A 21551-nucleotide genomic window follows, 5' to 3' on the forward strand; every position below is an offset into this window, starting at 1 on the left:
AGGTGGCGTAATTTTACAAGAACTTCCTATTCCACCCAAATCAGTCTGTGATACGTCCTTGTGAATGTCCTAGAAACATAACAGAACGCACAAAATTCTCCTAGAAAGAAACCAAGATATATTGAACAATGTACTTTGAAAGAATAGGAAAAGAAGCAAAGAAAAGGAGAAAAATAAAAGAAATAAAAAACATGAAAGAACAAAAAAGCATCTTAGCCTGATAAGCAAGGAATAAAAGAACCAAAGCACTTGACACACATTAGCATAAAGCGCCGTTTCTGTTCTCATCCCCAACCATGTTCTTTCCTTGGAGCAAAATGGCTAACAAATTCCCCATCTGTTCTGTCTGCACTTCTTGGGTGCAGGAGCCAAAACCTGAGGATCATCTTGGGTTGCCATTGGAACCATCCAAACCTGAACATGGTTCGCATTCTCACGTTCCCACTATTAATCTCCTCCACTACGCATGTGCTTTCCTCATTACTCCTTCATTTATTTAATCTCTACTACCATTTCCTTCTCCTTTCCATTGACTTCTCAAGATTTTAGATAAGTTTCCACGAACATATTTTTGTAACCATGATTGTTGCATACAGGGCTTACAAAAATAAAGCTAGCCATGGAAAATGGCATTTGTATTGCTTGCGCATATTCATTTCTGTATGATCTTTGTAGAAGGATGTAAATCAACCTAACATCATGAACTGTGAGCTTCAACGTCATAGCAAGACTTTATAGTTTGACAGAGTTTTTACTGCTGGCAGATTATGGTATGTACAAGAAGCTGTTGCACCAGTATGCCCAAAAATCTGGATTACCACTTCCAGTTTATAAAATTGAGAATGAAGGGTTCCCACATGCGCCTAAGTTCAGATCATCTGTCTTCATAGATGAAACCAAGTTCACATCTAAGTTTACCTTTCCAGATCGAAGAGCAGCTGAGCAAGATGTCGCAAAGCTTGCATATGAAACCATAGTTAAAGACAATAAAACCCTAACAGGAGGCCCTCATATTTATCAGGTGCATCAAATATTTACATGGCTGCATTTCATTCACCTTTTGTAGAACGTTCACTTTTCAAAATACCAATTTATGTTTATGTCATGTCTACGGAAATTGTGCAATATATCATTTTCAGATGACACCTTGTGCTTTCCTTCTCTCACCTGTTTTTTTCTTAAGAACCTAAGGTTTTGCAAGTTAATACTGTCTGAATATGCAACCAAGACTGGCCTTGGAGTTCCCGAATACAACACCACCTTAGCAGAAGGGACACCACACCCAGTATTCGTCTCTTCTTTTGTTCTTGGTGGCAAAAGTTATACTGGTCAAGTAGGTCGAAGCAGGAAAGAGGCGGAACAGCTGGTGGCACAACTGGCCATCCAATCGCTCCTTGGTACAGTCATAAACTTCTATTCTGCTTTGTCGAATTAAGTTTCTACCAGTAATGCTCCTTCAATTTATCCTACTTCGAAACTGCCTCTCAAGGATCGGATTCGGGGAAGCTCACTGAAATTATCAAGAGCAAAGAGAGACTTTTCGCTACTGTAGATGCTAAAAAGAACTCTGGAACTCTGGAAATTACTGTCGAGTAATGCAGGTCTGTTATCCGTTAATCATACATGTGACATAAAACTTAATTCTGGAAACTAATAATTATGGTACTAAAGTTTGTATTATATTCTCATTGTCAGGAAATTTGTCACAACAGCAAGCTAGCATTCTGGTAACAATTCACCTTGTATCTCTAATAAAAATCATACCCTTCAAGGATGATGGAATAAGTGAACATATATCAAGTTAATATGCTCACATAAACACAGGGAAGAGGTTGTATAGAAAAAAGCAGCTCATATTTTAAGCCATTACATTTCATATGTTCTCCAGTCCTTTCTTACACCTATTTGAGTGGACCACTCACTTTATTCTTTGTTGCAGACTGGGATTATCAGTTATAACCCTGATAGTTGCACAGTTACTTGTGCGAAAGGTTGGACAAAGCGCAAGGTTGAGAACAACTGGGAGCAGAAAAAGAAAAAAGGCCGTGTGGGAGTAGCTATCAAACTACCTGGATATAACTTCAGGCCTTGAATACTGCTCTTCAGCCAACAATTGTGCCTAATACAGAATACAATTTTCACTTGGTAGTGGTGAGGCTTCTCCTTCAGACACATTGGCGTGTGTGAAGGAGAGGTCTATTGAAAATAGTTTATGCAGAATACTGCTCCTGCATGCTCTTTTTGGTTGGTATTTGCTACGTTTGCAACTGTAAAATGCCTAACATTAACAAGACGTTATTCGGATGGATGGTGTTTTTAAGCAAAAGTTCTTTGGCATGTGTTTTGTTGATTGTTGATTACGTCTTAATTCTTAAATTTCACTTTTTGCGATAAATCATGGGCTTTATCCTGTCTGAAAATAATAGATCTTCCACTGCTGCTAGAAGACATTCCTCGTATGAATATATTATTCACATTGTGAAAAAGTCTGAACAATTAACTATGGTCTATGGGCAAAATGGGTGTCTAAAAGTTTCTTGATTGATCTTCAGATTGAATTGATGTCCACCCCTAACCCCACTTCATCTTTACAAGTCCGTGGACCCGTGTGTGTGTGGGTGGGGTTGGGGGGGGGGGAGTTCAGAAACAAGCCCTTGTCTTTTGATCTGTCGTCAATTTTCTTTTTCTAAATTTGTCCAACTTGATCAAAACATTTTGATCTCCTGTCGAAGGAGCTATGAATGATGCCTTCTGGGATATCAAGGAACAATGACTGCTAGTTGTTGAGAAGAAAAATTGAAGTTTGAGAAACAGATTCAGGTACTCTTCTTACTCGAATTATCAAGTCCAAGGACGAACCTTACGCTACTTTAAATGCTAAAGGGAAACCTGGATGTGAAGTAATGTCATAGCAGCCGACATTCAACCAGGTACTGTTTCAGCGTCATAAAACTAAAGAGCAAATTAACTTCGGGAAACTAAAAATACTTGCTACTGTTTCAGCGTCATAAAACTTAAGTTTGGAAAGGCTAGGAAGCATTGCGGTAAAAAACCCACCCTTTTGCCAACAGAGTTATTTAATGATGAATTACGGGGAAGCTAAGTAAATACCGTAACCTATTGTATCTGTGGTTACAATTTGCAGGAACAGAATTGCCGTTGCAGATAATCAGTTTTTGGCGCTGCATGCAGCAGTCTTTAATCCTAGAAATAAGGGAAAGATGAAAGTGGAAATCAACTGAGAAATAACATTTTGCTGGGTGTTCAGATCCTACAGCTTCAAGATTGTCTATGGCGAGGAAGCCAATGGCATTAATGTTTTTAAGCCTTACTAGTAGCTGCTATCCCAGTATTAGGCTACTGCTTTTCTTTGATCCTTATGCCTTGATGCTATTGCTTTTACTGGCGAGAGTTTGTAGAGTGTAATAGCCCGTCTAGTAGTACTTGACAGGGTTCAAATTTCATTAGCAATTCCATAGATAAAGGTGTACATTTACTGGATTCAAGACTTACCCGCTACCGCACACTAATTTCTTATGGCTTAAACTTATCGAGTGTCTTACCAAGTTAATATACAAAAATGACAAAAATGCATGACAAAAATGTGGAAATTGACAAATATTGAGAACGATGACATATAACAGACCATTCACCCCTTGTGGTTAACAAAAACTATATTTCACATATTAACAAAAACTAACATACCAAAATTCGGTACACCATGAGGGGCTGAGGTTACAGCTTCACACCAGTATGCGCCTATGCAGGCAAAAAATGTTCCCAGAATCAATGCATGCAAAATCATCAATCCTACACTCCATTCCTGGGAGGAAAGTGCACATGGAATCTAAGATCAATGGAGCATTCTCCTCCTTTAATTAGATTTGTAATCTGAGAGTCCAATTCAACAATCATGCTTAGTTTCAATGTGCCCAGCAACGCTGATGCTGGTTCACCTTCACCCTTCCAGCCCATTATCCAACAAGGCTGCAATTCTGTTTGAGCATGGTCGAGCCGGTTGGAAGAAATCTCCACCCAAGCAGCATGAAGTTGACCACTGCTGCAGCCTGGAGATCGTGGGCATGGGCCCATATTCCAAGATTCTACATTCTGATCATCTCCTTATTAAGGAGTCCACTCCATATGTCTTCACACAAGAAATCAGCACTAAAAGTATTTGACCACAGATGATGCAACTAACAAATTGGGAAAGCAACAATCTAGCTTGCTGTCCCAAAAGTACTGAAAAATTGATGCCTGGAGCCCTGATATTCAAACTGCCAGTCTGAACAGCGGTAGGCCGAGGGAAGATGATAGGGCTTTCAAGTCTGTGCTAATTTAGAAATCTTTACACCTACCAGTAGTCCCCACAAGTGCACACACCACCGCCGAAGTGGTGAAAGCGGTTAGAATCGCGCACAATTATCAATCTTCCAACAATTTTGGATATGTACTTGATAGCAGTATGGCAATCCTCACATACCCGCAAGTTCTTAATCACACGTATTGGCCTCCCTGTTGGAATATTTAGAATTGCAAATGCGACAGCTAATTTCTCACTGTGATATCTGAGCATATGCTCCTTTTCCTCCTCTTCCACGTCATGTAAGACCAATTTAGTGGAAGAGACATAACCCTCATGCTTCATCCGTAAATCTAACTCTTCTAAGAATGCATAAATTCTGTGACTTTCTGGATGGGTTGAATCACCAACTGAGAATGTGTGAATTTTATTTTGCACTTCAACCCAGCTATACCCTGGTACTTTCTTGACACCAGTATCTCGCATTTTCAATCTCATTTTACCAACATCAGGCCATCTTCCTGACGAAGCATATAAATTTGAAAGGAGGACGTACATACCAGCATTCCAAGGTTCAAGTGCAAAAATCATTTCGGCTGCCTTTTCTCCCAAAGCAGCATTACCATGCATTCTGCTTGCCCCCAGGAGAGCACCCCATGTTGCAGCATCTGCTTCAAAAGGCATGTCTTTCATAAGCTTTTGAGCATCATCCAAGCGTCCTGCTCTACCCAGGAGATCAATCATGCAGGTATAGTGCTTTGAATTTGCAATTATGCCATAATCTTGAGTCATTGAATCAAAGTAGGCTGTGCCTGTGTCTATTAAGCCAGTGTGACTACAAGCCGACAGAACACCAACCTACGCGAGCATAGCAGAACAAGTCAAAAGGAAAATCCCCAAGATTGATATACATATGCACAAAAAAACATAAACTTTGAACAAGGAAACAAGTGGGCCAACTTTATTATGGTTCTATCGGTGGATCCTAGGATGCATATTTGAGTGAAAAATCTGGAGTTATTCTACAATTTGGCAAACTGGAACTTTTAGGGCAAATGAACTTTGGGAGTTCAGTTGTCATACAGTGATAGCCCTACCCGTCAGAATTCACAAATTCAGAATAGTTGAGGGATCATAATCCTTTTGGGTATGACCATTTAATCTTCCAACAGAAGTGAGAAAGCCTTTGATGTTAAGCACCCAAGTAAAAGTCAGGACCAAAGGCATGATGAATTGTGACATAGCCATTAAAACTCAACATAACAAAGGATTTGCCAAGCAGTTGATGTGGAGCTTCTTCTCCAGATTAATGAACAAGTAAACTAGCCAGGCATCTCATAATGCAATGCAAAGTTAGCTCAAAATTTACCATGGTAACATCATCAGGTCTGATGCCAGCTCTCTCCATTGCCTCAAAAAGTTGAAGAGCCTCAAAGCCAAACCCATGCCTTGCATATCCATTAATCATTGTGTTCCAAGAGATGAGATCCTTCTCCTCTATTTCCTTAAACACATCATATGCCTCTTCAATGCATCCACATTTACAATACATTGCAAGAAGAGCATTTCCCACATAACATCCAGATTCAAAACCTGCCTTGACAACTCGTCCATGTATTTGCTTCCCCAACTCCAGAGATGCTATATCAGCACACGTGCTTAAAACGCAAGTAAATGATGACCTATTCATCCTCTCGCCGTCTCTTTTCATTTCCACAAACATACGTAATGCCTCCTCGCTATCACCATTCTGTGCATAACCTCCAATAATTGCTGCCCAAGATATACAATCACGATGAGGCATCCTGTCAAACAAACTCCGAGCACGTGAAACATCACCATTTTGAGCATAGCACGTTATCATAGTATTCCAAGAACTAATATTTCTACAAGGCATTGCTTCAAATAGTTCCCTTGCCAAGTCCACCCTCTTACATTGGACATACCCAGCAATCATTGCATTCCACGAAACAGCATTCTTTTCAGGCATCTTATCAAAAACTCTCCTGGCCTCATCCAACATACCGTTCTGCACGTACCCTGATACCATTGCAGTCCATGTAAACACATCCCGCACTGGTGACTCATCAAACAGTTTCCTTGCAGCCTGCATTTCCCCGTTCTGTGCATAACAAGAAATCATTGTATTCCATGACACCTTGTCCCTCACTGGCATTGTATTAAAAACACACCTCGCCTCCACATACCTCCTCTTCTTCAAATACCCACCCATCAAGCAATTCCAAGAAACCACTGGCCAGCTCCCTTTCGACTCAAACAACCTACTCGCCTCCTCCAGCCTCCCATTCTGCACATATGCCGCCAAAATCCCATTCCATGAAATCTCATTCCTCACTGGCATCTCATAAAAAATCCTCCTTGCCTCATCAACATATCCATTCTGCGCATACCCTGATAATATCGCATTCCATGACACCACATCTCTTTCAGGCATTTGATCAAACAACATTTTCGCAGCCCCAAGATTTTTATTCTTGATGTACCCGCTAATCATAACATTCCAGGAGACTAGGTCTCTCTGCGGCATCTTATCAAACACTTTCTTGGCAAGCTCAAATTGGTCATTCGACAGGTACCCTGAAATCATAGTGTTCCAGGTGACCGAGGTCTTTCGTGCCATGGAATTGAAAAGCTGCAATGCGGCATCGAATTGGCCATTGCGCATGTATTTGGTGATGGCAATGTTGCATTTGACAATGTCCGAGTCTGAATTAACTCTGTGCTCAGCCTTTTGCTTTTTGATGGACTTTTTCCTGACGGGTTTGGATAAATTGCGGTTATTGCACTGTTTAATCTGGACATTTATGGATGATGAAGATAGTTTTCGAGCTCGAAATGGGCATGAAATGGCGCTCTGTAATTGTCTGAAACGCATAGTTTTGAAGCTTCATTCGCAAACGTTTGCGCGGTAGAATTCGGTTAAGTTACCGTTACAACAGTTATCGCCTCTTTCTCTTTTTCTTTTTTGCCCCACTGCAAGAAATCCTTTTAGAAGTTAACCTTTTTATTTATTTATTGTTTAGCCCTTGTAAACAATAAATATCATCATGTATCTTCATAAAAGATATATTTCTGCGGTAGTTCAATTACTTTCTCTTTTTGCTTTTTTTTTTTTTTTTTTTTTGCATAGAAAAACATATTTGCGTTTTGGTAGATCAACATAAATGTTCTGGAAAATGCAAAGGAAAGAAGAAAAAAGATATATCGAAAGTATATAAAATGGAGGGACGCGGGGCTGGAGCGGTTGTCAGAACAACCGCTCCGGAAGTTGTAACACCATTTGTACATGGTGTAACATCATCTGTACAAGGTGTAACAATAGAACAACAGCGAGTAACATTAGAACAACATTTTTGTAGGTCCCACACGACGTGAAAATCAAGTTACAAGACGTGATCTGAGCCGCACAAATTTTTGAGACCTCATCCAGACCGTGAACTGCCTGGGATGGTTGTCTCTGACAACCGTCCAGGCCCCTCGTCCAAAATGGAGGGGTATTCTTTCATGCTATTTATTTATATATATATTTTTTATTTTTTTGGGTCAAGTTCAGTGCCCCAATAAAAGAGACACCTTGAGTTCGATATATGGGCCAATATCCCAAGGTTAATGAAGCTTAGAACGTGCGGTCCATTACCTTCTTGGGCCACATTTCAAGTGGGATAAAAAAACCAACCAAGCTAATGTGTGCATGATACCAAGCTGAAGTGGTGCCAATTTGGAATTTATTTTAGTCAAAAAATGTACTGATATTTAACAAAATTATTAGTATCCTTTCCTTATACTATATAAGAATGAGTTATGGTCAAAGGAGAGTTTGAATTTCAACCACATAGATAGGGGCTTTTGGGAAATGTGAAATGTTGTGTAATTTTTTTAAAGTTTTTGGTACAACTGAGGGCAGCATGTGTTTAGGTATATTTACCGAAATGCCTTTATTTTGGTACATTTAAAGTTTTGATTTATGCAAACATCTGGGTATTTCTGAAATATGAAATTATTTTACAACCGTTTTTGCATTGAGTACAACTCATATAAGTTTATGTGTTGGTGTAATTACTGAAATGATGTTATAGATACATTTAATTGAAGTGTGGCTTTTGTTATGCAATTAACACATAAACATATTAACACGTTGTGCAATTAACAAGTTACTATAACTATCCGTTGGAAGATATTCCTTTGTCTGAAACAACATGCGTCTGCTTTTGAGCGATTTTCAACTAACATCGGTAGGGGTCTTTTACGAATGGTAAAATTGTAAAAGCATTGATAAAATAAAATGCACAAGTGTGTGCTGCAATTAGAATATATTATTATTAATTTTGTCATATTTGATGGCTATTTCTTTCCAAAATGTACTATTATTTGTTCAATGAAAAATCCTCTTTAACAGCATGCACCAAACACTCCCGCGATACGCGGGCACTCTCCCTTATTTTTAAAAGAACATTCATTAGGGCATTGTGGACAATTCATGCATTTTGATTCTGACATTTCATCCCATCCAATCGACAAGGGAGGTCAGTGTAATTTTCATAATCAGAAGGGTGTTATGTGATATTGTCAGAAATTTTACGAAGATTTCTAAAATTAATTTTTTAAAAATGACATTGACCACAATCATGCAAAAAATTATAATTTGACATTCATGCAATAATATCATGATTTTGTTGATGCACGGAGGGGAGCTTTAGATAATCCTTTAATTAAACAAAACATCACATGAACACAAATCTTATGCAACACTTTGACGGTCTAGCAAATTGAAAAGCTTTACTTGTAGTCTTGTCTTTGGCTGTTTTCCCGATTCCTTAATAAGACCGAAGCGATAAGGTGCTCTTTGTTATTCCTTCCTCCGATACATCCATTTTCTTCCTACCAAGCAAAATTCCTGCACCAACTTTCGAGATGAGGTCTTATGTGCCTTGACTAAATTAGATTTTTGTATGGTGATTCTTTTGGTAGGCCAATATCATTTTTATTGGGAATATTCACTGGTACTTGTCCTTTACCAATCACCACGTGCATGAAGAAAACAGCAGGTCATGATAATGTTTACTATATGATTTTTAATTATTCCTGGACCGGGCTGTATTGGTTAATAACATCCTTATGAACGATTGCAATTGAAGACGTTTTTTTTTTTTTTTTTTAATTCCAAAAACAGCTCAATCACTTGCAGGCATCCAAATCTAGCACACAATGATTTGCTTTGTTATCTCACCAGGATGGCATTCAATAGAATAGGGTTTGTGAGTCGAATATTTTTAAGGTTTTTCTCGTAATAATTCATGAGCCATCCTCTTTGGAGTCTGGACAAGTGTAAGGTAATGTCTTAGAATCAACATATGTTACTTCTTTTCTCAAAGTTCATGAGTAAACTGCTCTTATATTCTTGTGAGTTAGCTATACAGCAAAGTCTTAAGCATGGTCGATGATGCATGGTTGGAACTAGGAAGCAGGAGAAGTACTGCTTATTCTTGAGTTAGGGATTTCATTGTCATTTTTTAAAGGTAAGATGCTTACTTTAGGTTTTGCTTTCATCAAGCCCTTGTAGGCTGTTTCTGTATTACTGACGCTTCGATCAAAGGGTGGTATACCCTTTCACTTGTGTACGTATCACTTTCTTGAATATCAAGTCAGCAAAGTTGCCCCCAAAAAAGAACCAAAAAAAGAAGCTAATCCGTGTCTCTTTCAGAAGTCTTGATCAAAATCGGGGCGCTAACGTTATGCACAGCCTCATTTGCCCAAGTGGTGTTCCAAGCTCCCGGCCGGCGGCCACGAGTTGAGGGTGGGTGGGGGAACCAAATCTATAAGTACAGTATCTTGTATTTATCACTAATTTGGAAATCAACTATTTCCAACCACCCTAAAAGTGATGGCTTGATAGAATACAAAGATATCATCCAGTTATGGAGCATTTTCGTCAACATTTGGTGCAGGGAATTTTTTCGCGGTTCTCCCTCGATCCTCACCTTGTATCCGTCACCTTTAGTCTATTATTGTGGCGGAAGTGATGATTTTGGTAGGTTCGTTTTTGTGAGAATTAAGCCAAACTGAATTCATGATCATTGACCATGGGACAAGGCTCCCAGCTACTCCCATTCTCCTGTCCATATGGAGAAAAAAAAAATGGACCAAAGGCTGTCTGGATTGAAAATCATCCGAAAAATTTTTCAAAATAATATTATAGCACCATTTTGTGATGTGATGTATGTAAAGTAAAAAAAAAAAGTTAAAAATATGAAAAGATAATTTAAAAACGTGGTTATAATGCAGCAAATTTTTTTTTCCAACTAATTTTCAATCTAAAGACTCTATATATGGTGAAACATCTCGATTCGTGTCAATCCAACAACTCAAGTTGGAAGCTTTTGTTCATAAGAAACTCTGGGGGTCAGATATTTTAGACTTCAAATTTCAAATGTTGTTCGTCTTAATGACTCGATGATCGACTACTTATGACGCTAAAGCAACTTTAATAATCTACTTAGATGTGGTTGGGGTCCTTAAATCTCTACAAGCGAAGATCATAGAATCTGATAAGTAATTAATAAAAGCACTTGTGTTGAAGACCGAAGGGCATCACAGAGTGGTAGTTAGACAATTTCCTGATCACTATTAGTTGATGTGATAAATGTTTCGTTTATGGCATCTTCTAATATTATATATATGCCTTTTTTTACATTATGCATGAATGAATTTGACAAAACAAGATCAGTAACAAAAACTTAAGACAAGTGAGGATATTGAGATCATAAAAACAAACGTTTTATGTAGTTTTCTGCCCACCAAAGTGGAGTAAAATTTGGGAGGTCTCCTTCATCAACTATCACTTGGCGGCACAGCAATTTATCATTTGGATTTAGTTTTTGGAATGTGCAAGATCACCTCTAGTAAAACACGTAAATTCGAGTTCAGGATTAATATCTCACATTTGCTTGTACAATTATATATCTTGGGTTCATATCAATGTTCAATCTGTGCTTCTGTAGAGCGAAGGTGAACAGTTGGAGGGTGCAGTTTGTTTCTTTTTCTTGATCTCACCAGCCGTGTACATAAATCCCAATCTTGAAATTCATTTCTCTCCCTCAAGGATGGAGGAATTATCAAAATGTTTGAACTTCTGAGCTTCTGCTTTATGAAATAACAATTTAATCGTAAGCAGATTCTTTTTGACGATGTGGTCTGTTATAAATTAAACTTCTTTGGGTGCCAAGAATTTAGTAAAGCAAAACAGAAGCAGCACAATTTCTAAACGATCATGCAAAACTTCGTCTAGCATACTAACAGAGACAAATAACGTTACAATAAGCCCGAAAACTAGGCAGAATAAATTGTTGTTACCAAAACGAAAACCCCTCATCGCCTTAGTTTAATAGTAGTATATAAAAGCACCAGCATAAACATTAGCGTAGTAAACTGTAAGTAAATGATGTAGTTGAATGAGATGCTGTAAAAACTGTAATTGATATCTATTACTACTGTATTGAAAGTATGATGAGTGTTGAGATTATAAGTTGTAAGCACTTTTTAATTTTAGTTTTTGTTATGATCATATTACCTTCAATTAGAGTATTCTAGTATACGAAGTTGTAAGCACTTTTTTTCAAAAAAAATTTTTTTTTTTGTGAATTTGAATTGAACTTTGGTGAAACATAACCGCATTAAGAATTATTTATCAAAATTGAATCCATAATTTAACAAAAAGTTCAAAATAAATTAAAAAAGAGAAAGCTCCAAAATAAATTTAAAAATCACTAAATCAAAGAGTTCGTATTTAGATAGTCTTTGTAACGACAATTGATTAAAAAAATTGGAAATATAAAATATTCTATTATCAGGTAAACAATCAAATTTCACCAAAAAAAAATTTATATCTAAGAAATGCTATATTTGAATTATTATAATTACGTGCAAAAAATATGTACTATTACTAGTAGCATTAAATTCATGATCCCTGTCTATATGGGGAAAAATGTTTCAGTTCTTTCTTGGTGAAATACCTTCATTCGTGTGAATCGAATAACTCAAGTTCGAATCTTTTATTCACAAGGGACTCCGTGGTCAGATATTTAGGTAACTTAAAGTTAAACCATTGTCTTGTCTTAAATCAGCACTAACTTTTACCATCTTGTCTTCGATGATGACTTGATATAAGCATTCATGGTGGAAAAGCAAGCCATAAAATCTACTTAGATGTGGTGGTTTTTTGCTAAGAAGATTGCTGGGATCATAGAATCTCTTCTGATTAGTAAGTAGCAAAACAAGCACCCTGTCTTGAAGCCTAAATGACTATTGATTGATGTGACATATGCTTAGTTGATGGCATCTTCTAATATTATTATGTCTTTTTTCATTGTGCATGAATGAAGTTGACAAAACAAGATTCCTAATTTGACACTCTTAACTAGTAACAACAACTTAGTAAGACAAATGAGGATATTGGGATCATAAAAACACAAGTTTTTATGCAGTATTCTGCCCACTAAAGTAAAATTTTGGAGGTCTCCCCCCACTCATCATCAACTCTCACTTGGCGGCACGGCAATTGATCATTTGGTTTTAGTTTTGGAATGTGCAAAGATCTGCTTTAGTAAAACACGTACGTAATTCCGCTGCAATGGTGGAAAACTGCCATTTACCATCTACACTTTGCTTGTACAACCATCTTGCAATTTTGGGCTAACATGAATCAATCTGTAGATGAACAATTGGAGGGTTAGTTGCCCTTTTCTTGATCTCACCAGCCATGTAAAAATTCCAATTGCAAGGCAACATGAAAGTTGATTATAAACACCAGATCATGATATGTGCAACGAATATTATTTCTCCTTCAGGGATGCAGGAATTCTCAATGTTTGAAGCTTTGAGCGTTTAACCACTTGCATACGCAGAGATATGTTACATTATTTTACTATACGGTCTGTCATTATACTTTTTTTTGGTGTTAAGAATAATATGGTCATAGGCCACATTTTATTTTTTACAATAGTTTTTGTTAAAATGACAAATTACACGTTATAAGTCCAAATTGCATTGGACTTGAGGAGGACAAACTTGGCATCTTGTGCAAATATTGATATAGAAATAAAATCTGAGCTGTGGCACTAAGAACATTAAAGAACAAACACAATACAACGATCAGAGCAATACGAAAATTTATGGACGATACCAACTAATAATCATCTATCTATCTATATCTGTCCGCATCTATCTATCTATATCTATATCTATATTCCTTATAAAAGTATGGTAGATCTAGAAAGAATAGTGTGTGAGCAGGATATGTCTTAGTTTTACATTATGCCAAGAATACCCTTCTCCCTAATAATTAGATTTGTTGTGTACTAATAATAGCCAATAATATTATACCACTTATGAAGGCAAACTACTAAAAACTTAATTAAATGTGAACTATGAAGACAATAAACAAAGCAAAACACCCCAATCTAATCTGTCTCTTTGCATTCCATGAAAAAGAAAAGAAAAATCTCAATTATCTGGATAAATGAAATTTCAATTATCAAAAATGAGTAGTCAACATAAAACCTTTATATCTGGTTGATCATTTACACTCCATTAGTAATAAAAACAACACATAAAGGACTGCAAAGAGTTCAATTTCAAAGAATATGCATCTCTTTATTTTTCAAGAACTGTGCATATCACTTCATATTGAACAATTTCATCAAAATACTAACAAATTTAACTCACGAATAATAAAAAATAATAATGGTAGAGTATGCAAACATTAATATTTATGCAAACAATTATCTTTTGATTGGCAAGTTTAAAAAAAAGTTCACAATAAATTCAAAGAAATTCCCTAGAGAAAACATAACAAATGAGAGATACCACCAATTAATTTAAAATAAAGTTTTGAGGATAATTAATTAAAGAAAATAAAAAATATGCAAATATTAAATTACAATGTTAACAATAGAATTTTACCAAAAAATTAGTGTATAAGAAATATCATATATCATGATACGATAGTCGATCACGTGCAAACCCATTACTAGTTGTTACAATAATCCAAAAATATATGGAATAACTTGTTGCCAGAGCTCTCTCTTGACCTTAGCTTAATTTAAAAAGGAAAAAAAAAAGAAGAAGAAGAACAGCCTATACCAACCGTACTTTTATATAAGCGAAAATCTGCAATTCAGTTTGCTAAGTTATCCCCTAATTGTTAGAAAACTTCCTCGTGAAAATTTAACTCTTTGTAGTCGGTGAATGAGATGCTATAAACATTTTCTAGCCGATTGGACGGTTTGAGTCCTGAATTTTCTTAGCAAAGACGAGGTCACAAGCAAGAAGAGAATATGGATGGCACGACCCAGTTGAGAGGTGAGAAGAGACCTAAGAGAGTTTCAACTCATTACAAGGATGGAGTCACGAACGACCAAACCCAATTTGACCTTGTCCTCTACAGTTCCAATCATGTCGATCCCCAACAAAAAGTACTCTTAAAGCATGGTCAAAGACACACAATTTAAGTGGCAAGAGCTTGATGTGATGACACATTTTGTTTGTTGTTCGATCCCGTGCTAGTCGACTGATTAAATTATCATTGTGGGATCTGGATAGGAAAATGTTCGGGGCAAAAGGTTTGAAACCCCTTTTTCCCCCTTTTGCTGATTACGAACTTAATTAGCCATCAAATGGCACAAGTGAAACCTGAAAAATAAGAGTGCAAGCTAATCCAAACGATTCTAAAAGTAATCAACAGATCTTTAACGTCTTGTAAATAGAATGTTTATTGCTAGCTTGTAAAGCTTTGTTATGTTAATAAGTTACATTATTGAATTACGAGGTGCAATGGGATTGATAATTAGTGTTCATTAAATGCTGACCACGTAGTGATATTAGTATCCAAACTTGATTAGACAAAAACTTGTTTAATTCAACTTGGAAACAACGATCAACATGAACCTATATTTCACATTTGTCATAGATCAGACCAAAATCTGGTATCCCAGTTCCAAATAAATTGGAGAAAACATGGGGCAAGACTTATTTTAGGAGACGTACGTCAGTTAATGGCAGCAGCTCCAAGTTAGAGATCTTGTTATGCAGGATTGTTCAAGAGTCACCACTTCAACATTACAGGCCTTCTTCTTTACTTCAGGTCTCTCCATGTACTAAAGGGAAAGAAAAAGCAAAAAAAAAAAAAAAAAAAAGAATAGAGAAGGGTTCATTCATTTCCCCCAACCCCCATGTTGAGGAAGCAAATGGAATCTCTAGACACATGTAATGATTCTATATTGGATAAATTAAGAAAACCTGTATTTGTCAAATGATGCCAACTTTTTTGGTTGGTGAATCGTGCAAGTTGTAGAACATTTATAAAATTTCTAAAAAATCTTGCTGCACAAAAATCTAAAAAAAATAAATCTCTAAAATTAAAAATTCAATCTGCCATAAACCATGTTATCTCTACCCACCCCACGAATCAGATAAAAGTAGCCTACTGCATAGTTTGAGGCAAGAAATCGATATTGATGAATAGAAATTGGGAAATGTTACTTGAACTCTTATAAATATTTTTTTTTAATCACACTCCCATTATCATTTTAATCATATATTTTTTATTTATTGGATATATATGATAAAACAAATTGTGGGAGTGAAACAAAAAAAGAAGAAGAAGAAGAAGCATATATAAATAACATTTTCTATAAAAATTTGTCCTAATTTTATTCCTACACCAACCACCAGCCCCCTCCCCCACATCAAAAAAAAAAAAAAAGATGCCACATGCAGGAACTACAAGAAGTCCACTGGCGCATCAGCTGACAAAAGAGTCAATTGAAGCTGACAAAGTTAAAAGTTTATATTATTACAAATTTGTGACTTTTCAGTTTTTCATTGCTGGATTGAACATGCTTGATCCCATAATGTTCTCCCCCAGGTCTCGTTTATTTGGCGGTATAAAGGACATGCATACTGTAGCAGCCAAGCTTTGAGACAAATTTCAATGAAGCAGGATAACATAATTTTACTTTCTGCAAGTCCTTACCTACCTGTCTATAGTTCATCACCCTCGTAATTCGCCCCTTCAAGACAAAATTCCAGAAAATGTAGGAATCTAATTTCCAATATCTCATACATGCCTAGGACAAATTGATGACTGTCGTCATCACTAAAGAAAAAAAGAAATGACAAATTTCATGTAGCAATAACTATTTAGTACGAAAGAATTCACACTATAAATAGGTGTACTAGTGTTTCTTTTGCTCGTGAGTCCAATTAGTTGAGCAAAGAATTCCACCTTAAGGTGCCTGTGATCACTTGTGAGTTGTGAAGGAATCTACATATATTAATGGGGAGTTTTTATCATCAAATTTTTGTTACACTTGTTCTTCTTCTAAGCATATTTCTACCATGTTCATTGTCATCAACCACCAGGCGTTTTGAATTTAATGTATGTGTCTTAAACTCTCTTTTACTTCACAAAACACAGATAAAAAAAAACATGAAAACAATTCAAGGTGTTTATTTGTCGATTTGGTTTTATTTCAGGTCAAGTGGAAGAATGTAAAGCGTCTGTGCAACACAAGGCCGGTACTTACTGTTAACGGGGAATATCCAGGACCAACCATTAGTGTTCATGAAGGCGATAATGTTGAAGTAAAGGTTACTAATCGAGTTGATATGAACACCACTCTCCATTGGTAAGTATAGAGTAGTTCTTCGTTTATTATTGCATTTGGTCTGTCGTGCATACAGGGTGCACTTGATAAAATTGAAATTTGAATTGGTTGATTTGTTAAATTGTAAATATCGAAATCTTAACTTTTGAGTGCATTTTGTATTAAGTGATAAGTGAATAGTTTTTTTTTTTGAGTGAATTTTGCGTGCACAATTTAGACCCACTTAGTTAATTAAAATGTTCTATTTTTTGTTATCAAGTATATTGTGAACATATTAAGATCTAATTTCATTAAATTTAAGTGTTAAATTAGATTATCAAACAGGGTGATATTTTGATTCAATATTGTTTACTTCGTACTCAATCGTGGTAGAGTGATTTTGACAATGATTGATTCTATGAATTTTTTGGGCTTTGGAATGCAAAATCTAATTTTTATCCATGTATTTACGCAGACAAACATAGGCTTGTTCTCGTTTTAAATTTTAAAAATTTTGATTATAAAATTGACTGCTTTTTGGATGATCATAGATTTTAACTTTTTTTTAATCATTAAAAAAATCTATAGTCAGAATATAAAAGCAATTTAGAACATCACAAAAATAAAATTAATTATCTAAAATTAGAATTTATAATTAGTTAAAGTAATCAATCGAAAACCATTTAATATTATAAATTAGTAAGAAGTTAATTTATCCCTATTGCAATTGGAAACCAGATTTTCAGAAATCACAATAGAAGTGCTTGATGCCAAACTAGTAAAAAGAAAACTGCGGAGTGAACTTCAGCTTGTAATTGTGCAGGAAAAGAGTTAGACAGTTTTTGTTTTTGGGTTTTTCTACGTCCCGCTTAGTCTGTTAAAATTTCTTTCTAATTAGCTCCCTTCAGATTAAAACCAATTAAACTTATTTACACATCAGGCCGACTTTAATCAGCAATTGATGTATAGTAATTACCCTAGACAAGAAAAATACTCAAGCATCTCAAACAATAACGTTCCACATCTAAGCGAGCCAAAACTAACCCAAACTGCAGGTTCTATAAATCGTATATTCCCTTCCATCATATTATCGGACATAATAAACTGCAGCGCATACACTATCACCGTTTGATTCATGATATGTACGCAAAATTCAAATTCAAATTTTACGGAGTTATCAGTCATCTAACGTTGACAGTGTATACACTATCAGCGTAGAAAATATTAATCCATACATTATTTATCAGAAGATTATTCTATTACACATAATATGTTGTGATGACACTTGATAATTAATCGGTGTTTATCCATGCACTAATTTAATCATAATAGTGTCAGGCTTTGACAAATCTTGACCGGATCATCCTAATCTTTTAGTAAATGCTGTTGTCAAGAAGCTTATTTGCAGGGGATCAATTTAACTACTAAAAAATTTCTTGCTGAATTCACACTATTATAGGCATGGAATAAGGCAATTAAGGACAGGATGGGCAGACGGTCCAGCCTATGTTACACAATGCCCAATTGGAACTGGAAAATCTTACACTTACAGGTTCACCGTAGTCGATCAGAGGGGAACTCTTTGGTGGCATGCCCATCTCTCATGGCAACGTTCCACTGTTAATGGAGCTTTTATCATCTACCCTCGCATGCCTTATCCTTTCTCAGTTCCAATTCAAGAGGAGATTCCCATCACTTTTGGTAATTTTCTTCAAAACATTTATAAAATTCATCCTTCTTGCACGTAATTTTTGTTTATAAGAGTAGACAAGAGGGTTTCAGTATCGTTGAAGAACTTAACATTTCTAAATTGAATCCTTGAAATTTTTTATTACAGGTGAGTGGTTCAATTCAGATGTGATGGCAATAGAAAAGGATATGATGCTAACCGGGGTTGGACCTAATGCTTCAGATGCTTACACGATCAATGGCTTGCCAGGGCCCTTGTATAATTGCTCTCTTAAAGGTAAACTTAAAAAGAATATTGGTTTTGCTAAACTCTGCTTTAGTACACAAAACCCAATTTGACCCTTCCTTTGTTCTTTTTGTTGTATTTAATCTTGGATTTTTGTTGAATTCCTTTTACAAGATCGATAGGAACTCGCTTATTGAAGATGCTGAAACATAAACCATTTCATAGGCAGATTAGAGCACACATTTTTGGCATAAAAAAAATGACATTACCAGTGTTGAGATTTTTTTTAATCCAATTTTTTGTCACTAAAAATGTCCTATTCGATCATTCCAGTAATACCCAAGAGGGATTTGACTAAAAGGAAATTCTGAATCCAAGTTATTGTTTCCTTTCGCTGACAACCAAGAATTGAACCATTCATTTTGTCCCCTTTCAAGGTCTGAGATGCTTGTCAGTTGACACCTCCTAAATGATCGTATTATTTTTTTTCTGAACTTTTGCCAAGAGGGATTTGGAATTGATTTTTGTTACATTAATAATTTACAGATACTTTCATCAAGACAGTCGAACATGGCAAAACATACTTGCTAAGGATCATCAATGCCGCCCTCAATGATGAGCTCTTCTTTGCTGTGGCTGACCATACTTTAACAGTTGTAGAAATCGATGCAGTTTACACAAAACCCTTTACAACAAAAGCTATCATGATCGCCCCCGGACAGACCACCAATGTGCTGCTCACTGCAAATCAAAAGCCAGATTCCACCGGCATGTTTGTCTTGGCAGCAAGACCTTATCTAACTTCAATTTTCCCCTTCGACAATTCCACCACAATTGGTTTCCTGAAGTACAAAACCACAAAGTCAAAAGAAACAGTTGAGCTCCCATTGCCACCTTACACTTTACCAAGCAACCTCCCTGCATTGCAAGATACTGAATTTGCAACGGAATTCGCCAAGCAGCTTCGAAGCCTCGGATCTGCTCAGTACCCTTGTAAAGTGCCCAAGAAAGTCCATAAGCAAGTGATCACAACCATAGGTCTCAATCTTCAAGAGTGCACTCCTAATAAAACTTGCAAAGGATTTAGAAACCAGAGGTTCTTAGCATCGATGAACAACCAATCATTCATTCGCCCTCCCATATCCATCCTGGAATGCCATTACAAGAACCTCAGTATGGCTAACCTGTTCTCCAATTTCCCCGAAAAGCCACCCGTTCCTTTTAACTACACTGGAGTTAACCCTTTAACTGAAAACATGAATGCTGAATTTGGCAGTAAGCTGGTGGTGGTACCATATGGCACGAGGCTAGAAATTGTGCTGCAAGATACCAATTTCTTGAACCCGGAGAACCATCCAATCCATGTTCATGGGCACAACTTTTTCATCGTGGGACGCGGATTTGGAAATTTCGATGCTGAAAAAGATCCATTGCATTACAATCTTGTGGATCCTCCGGAGAGGAACACGGTGGCTGTTCCAATAGGAGGATGGGCAGCAATCAGAATCCATGCAGATAATCCAGGGGTATGGTTCATACATTGCCATCTCGAGGAACATACGACATGGGGTCTAGCCATGGGTCTTGTTGTACAAGAGGGTAAAAACCCTTCACAATGTTTGATTCCTCCACCTGATGACCTTCCTCCCTGCTGAGTTTTTTCCCGGCTTTATGGAAGATTTTGCAGTTTGCTCTAGCCTTGACCACCTTCCAGAGTTTGTAAAAGATGTAGCATTGCAACTCATCTCAGTCTCTCTGTCTGTGTGTGTGTGTTTAAATAAATTTAGAGTTTGGGTTGGGTTGGGTTGGGTAGGGAGTTTGAGCTTAATTGGGCAATCTATGTGCTATAAAGTGATTATACAAGAGGTCTTGTCCTAGTGTATAGAGTAATGGATCAAAGGAGTTCAAGCTTGTCAATCTAATGTATGCAATTTATAGAAACATGGGGTTTTTGTAGCAATTATTTGTTAGCCTAAGCTATCACAAATTCATCATGGTCTTCCAAGGTGATGTTTCGGAGTTAATAGACCAACATACCATGAAGGTGTCCAAAGAATGAAATATTCGATGAGACTAGCATGCAAAATAAAAGAATTCAACAGAAAGGCGGAATTTGATGCTATTTACTAATTTAAAGGAACTGAAACAAAGTTAAAATTACAAAAAGAAAAAAAAAGATTAAAATGGTTGAAAGCAAAATAAAGTTGTCTCGTAATAATAGGGAGACTATCTGGCCTAGAGTGGAAGAATGAAGGTCATTTTGAATTTTGCTGAATTTTTGGGCTAACAATTCCTTTGAGAACAGCGAACAAAGCTTAAAAATATTGGGCCATTGTAAATGCCACTGATTAGGGAATAACTGGCCCAAATATTGGATCTTGCAATTTGACCCAAGATAGAAGTCACAAGGAAGGATTGGATATTTCATCCGCCGCCATGGAAATGATTGGAGTCTGCGTATTAATTTTTGAGTAACGTTTATGTGCCCTGTCGGTCGATGTATAGATTATTATGGTTGGATGGATAATATATGAGTAAAATTTAAATTTTAAAATTTATCCATGCATTATATATCATTTAATGATGATAGCGTATACACTGACAATATATATAAAATTAATTCTTAATTTTTTTCAATATAAAAAAAAACTTTTATTTGCAACTCCGGTAC

General features: G+C 36.4%; 3 protein-coding genes across 6 annotated transcripts; 2 read left to right on the forward strand and 1 right to left on the reverse strand.

The window, feature by feature from the left end:
* The first annotated feature begins 220 nt into the window (after positions 1-220).
* Positions 221-2337, forward strand: LOC140003894 (double-stranded RNA-binding protein 4-like). Of its 4 annotated transcripts, none has more exons than XM_072045671.1 (6): positions 222-423; positions 676-1021; positions 1184-1397; positions 1490-1601; positions 1696-1727; positions 1940-2337. In XM_072045671.1, exons 2-4 carry the CDS (start codon positions 773-775, stop codon positions 1594-1596), a joined length of 570 nt encoding a protein of 189 aa, XP_071901772.1. In that variant the 5' UTR covers positions 222-423; positions 676-772; the 3' UTR covers positions 1597-1601; positions 1696-1727; positions 1940-2337. The 4 variants fall into 4 exon arrangements, with proteins under 4 accessions (XP_071901771.1, XP_071901772.1, XP_071901770.1 ...); XM_072045668.1 differs by having other exon boundaries at positions 227-423; positions 765-1021; XM_072045669.1 differs by lacking the exon at positions 1696-1727 and having other exon boundaries at positions 765-1021.
* A 1253-nt stretch (positions 2338-3590) lies between these two features.
* LOC113742276 (uncharacterized) lies at positions 3591-7305 on the reverse strand. The gene is made up of 2 exons (XM_027270081.2): positions 5673-7305; positions 3591-5161 (listed from the first exon to the last, which is right to left on the reverse strand). Exons 1-2 carry the CDS (start codon positions 7197-7199, stop codon positions 4355-4357), a joined length of 2334 nt encoding a protein of 777 aa, XP_027125882.2. The 5' UTR covers positions 7200-7305; the 3' UTR covers positions 3591-4354.
* Positions 7306-16547: 9242 nt separating this feature from the next.
* LOC140004886 (laccase-1-like) lies at positions 16548-20624 on the forward strand. The gene is made up of 5 exons (XM_072045038.1): positions 16548-16757; positions 16856-17007; positions 18425-18666; positions 18803-18931; positions 19427-20624. The coding sequence occupies exons 1-5, from the start codon at positions 16656-16658 to the stop codon at positions 20533-20535; spliced, it is 1734 nt and encodes a 577-aa protein (XP_071901139.1). The 5' UTR covers positions 16548-16655; the 3' UTR covers positions 20536-20624.
* The last annotated feature ends 927 nt before the right edge of the window (positions 20625-21551 follow it).

The sequence above is a fragment of the Coffea arabica genome, chromosome 4c (assembly GCF_036785885.1).
Source record: "Coffea arabica cultivar ET-39 chromosome 4c, Coffea Arabica ET-39 HiFi, whole genome shotgun sequence".
Lineage (NCBI taxonomy): Eukaryota > Viridiplantae > Streptophyta > Magnoliopsida > Gentianales > Rubiaceae > Coffea > Coffea arabica.

Bases quoted from the DNA above. Each gene is read 5' to 3' on its own strand.
- LOC113742276 (XM_027270081.2), bottom strand. From the start codon at position 7,199: ATGCGTTTCAGACAATTACAGAGCGCCATTTCATGCCCATTTCGAGCT. The intron at 5,162-5,672 runs GTAAATTTTGAG...ATGCTCGCGTAG, and splicing joins GACCTGATGATGTTACCATG to GTTGGTGTTCTGTCGGCTTG.
- LOC140003894 (XM_072045670.1), top strand. From the start codon at position 297: ATGTTCTTTCCTTGGAGCAAAATGGCTAACAAATTCCCCATCTGTTCT. The intron at 1,022-1,183 runs GTGCATCAAATA...TTTTTTCTTAAG, and splicing joins GAGGCCCTCATATTTATCAG to AACCTAAGGTTTTGCAAGTT. The intron at 1,398-1,489 runs GTACAGTCATAA...CTGCCTCTCAAG, and splicing joins GGCCATCCAATCGCTCCTTG to GATCGGATTCGGGGAAGCTC.
- LOC140004886 (XM_072045038.1), top strand. From the start codon at position 16,656: ATGGGGAGTTTTTATCATCAAATTTTTGTTACACTTGTTCTTCTTCTA. The intron at 16,758-16,855 runs GTATGTGTCTTA...GTTTTATTTCAG, and splicing joins CCAGGCGTTTTGAATTTAAT to GTCAAGTGGAAGAATGTAAA. The intron at 17,008-18,424 runs GTAAGTATAGAG...ACACTATTATAG, and splicing joins ATGAACACCACTCTCCATTG to GCATGGAATAAGGCAATTAA.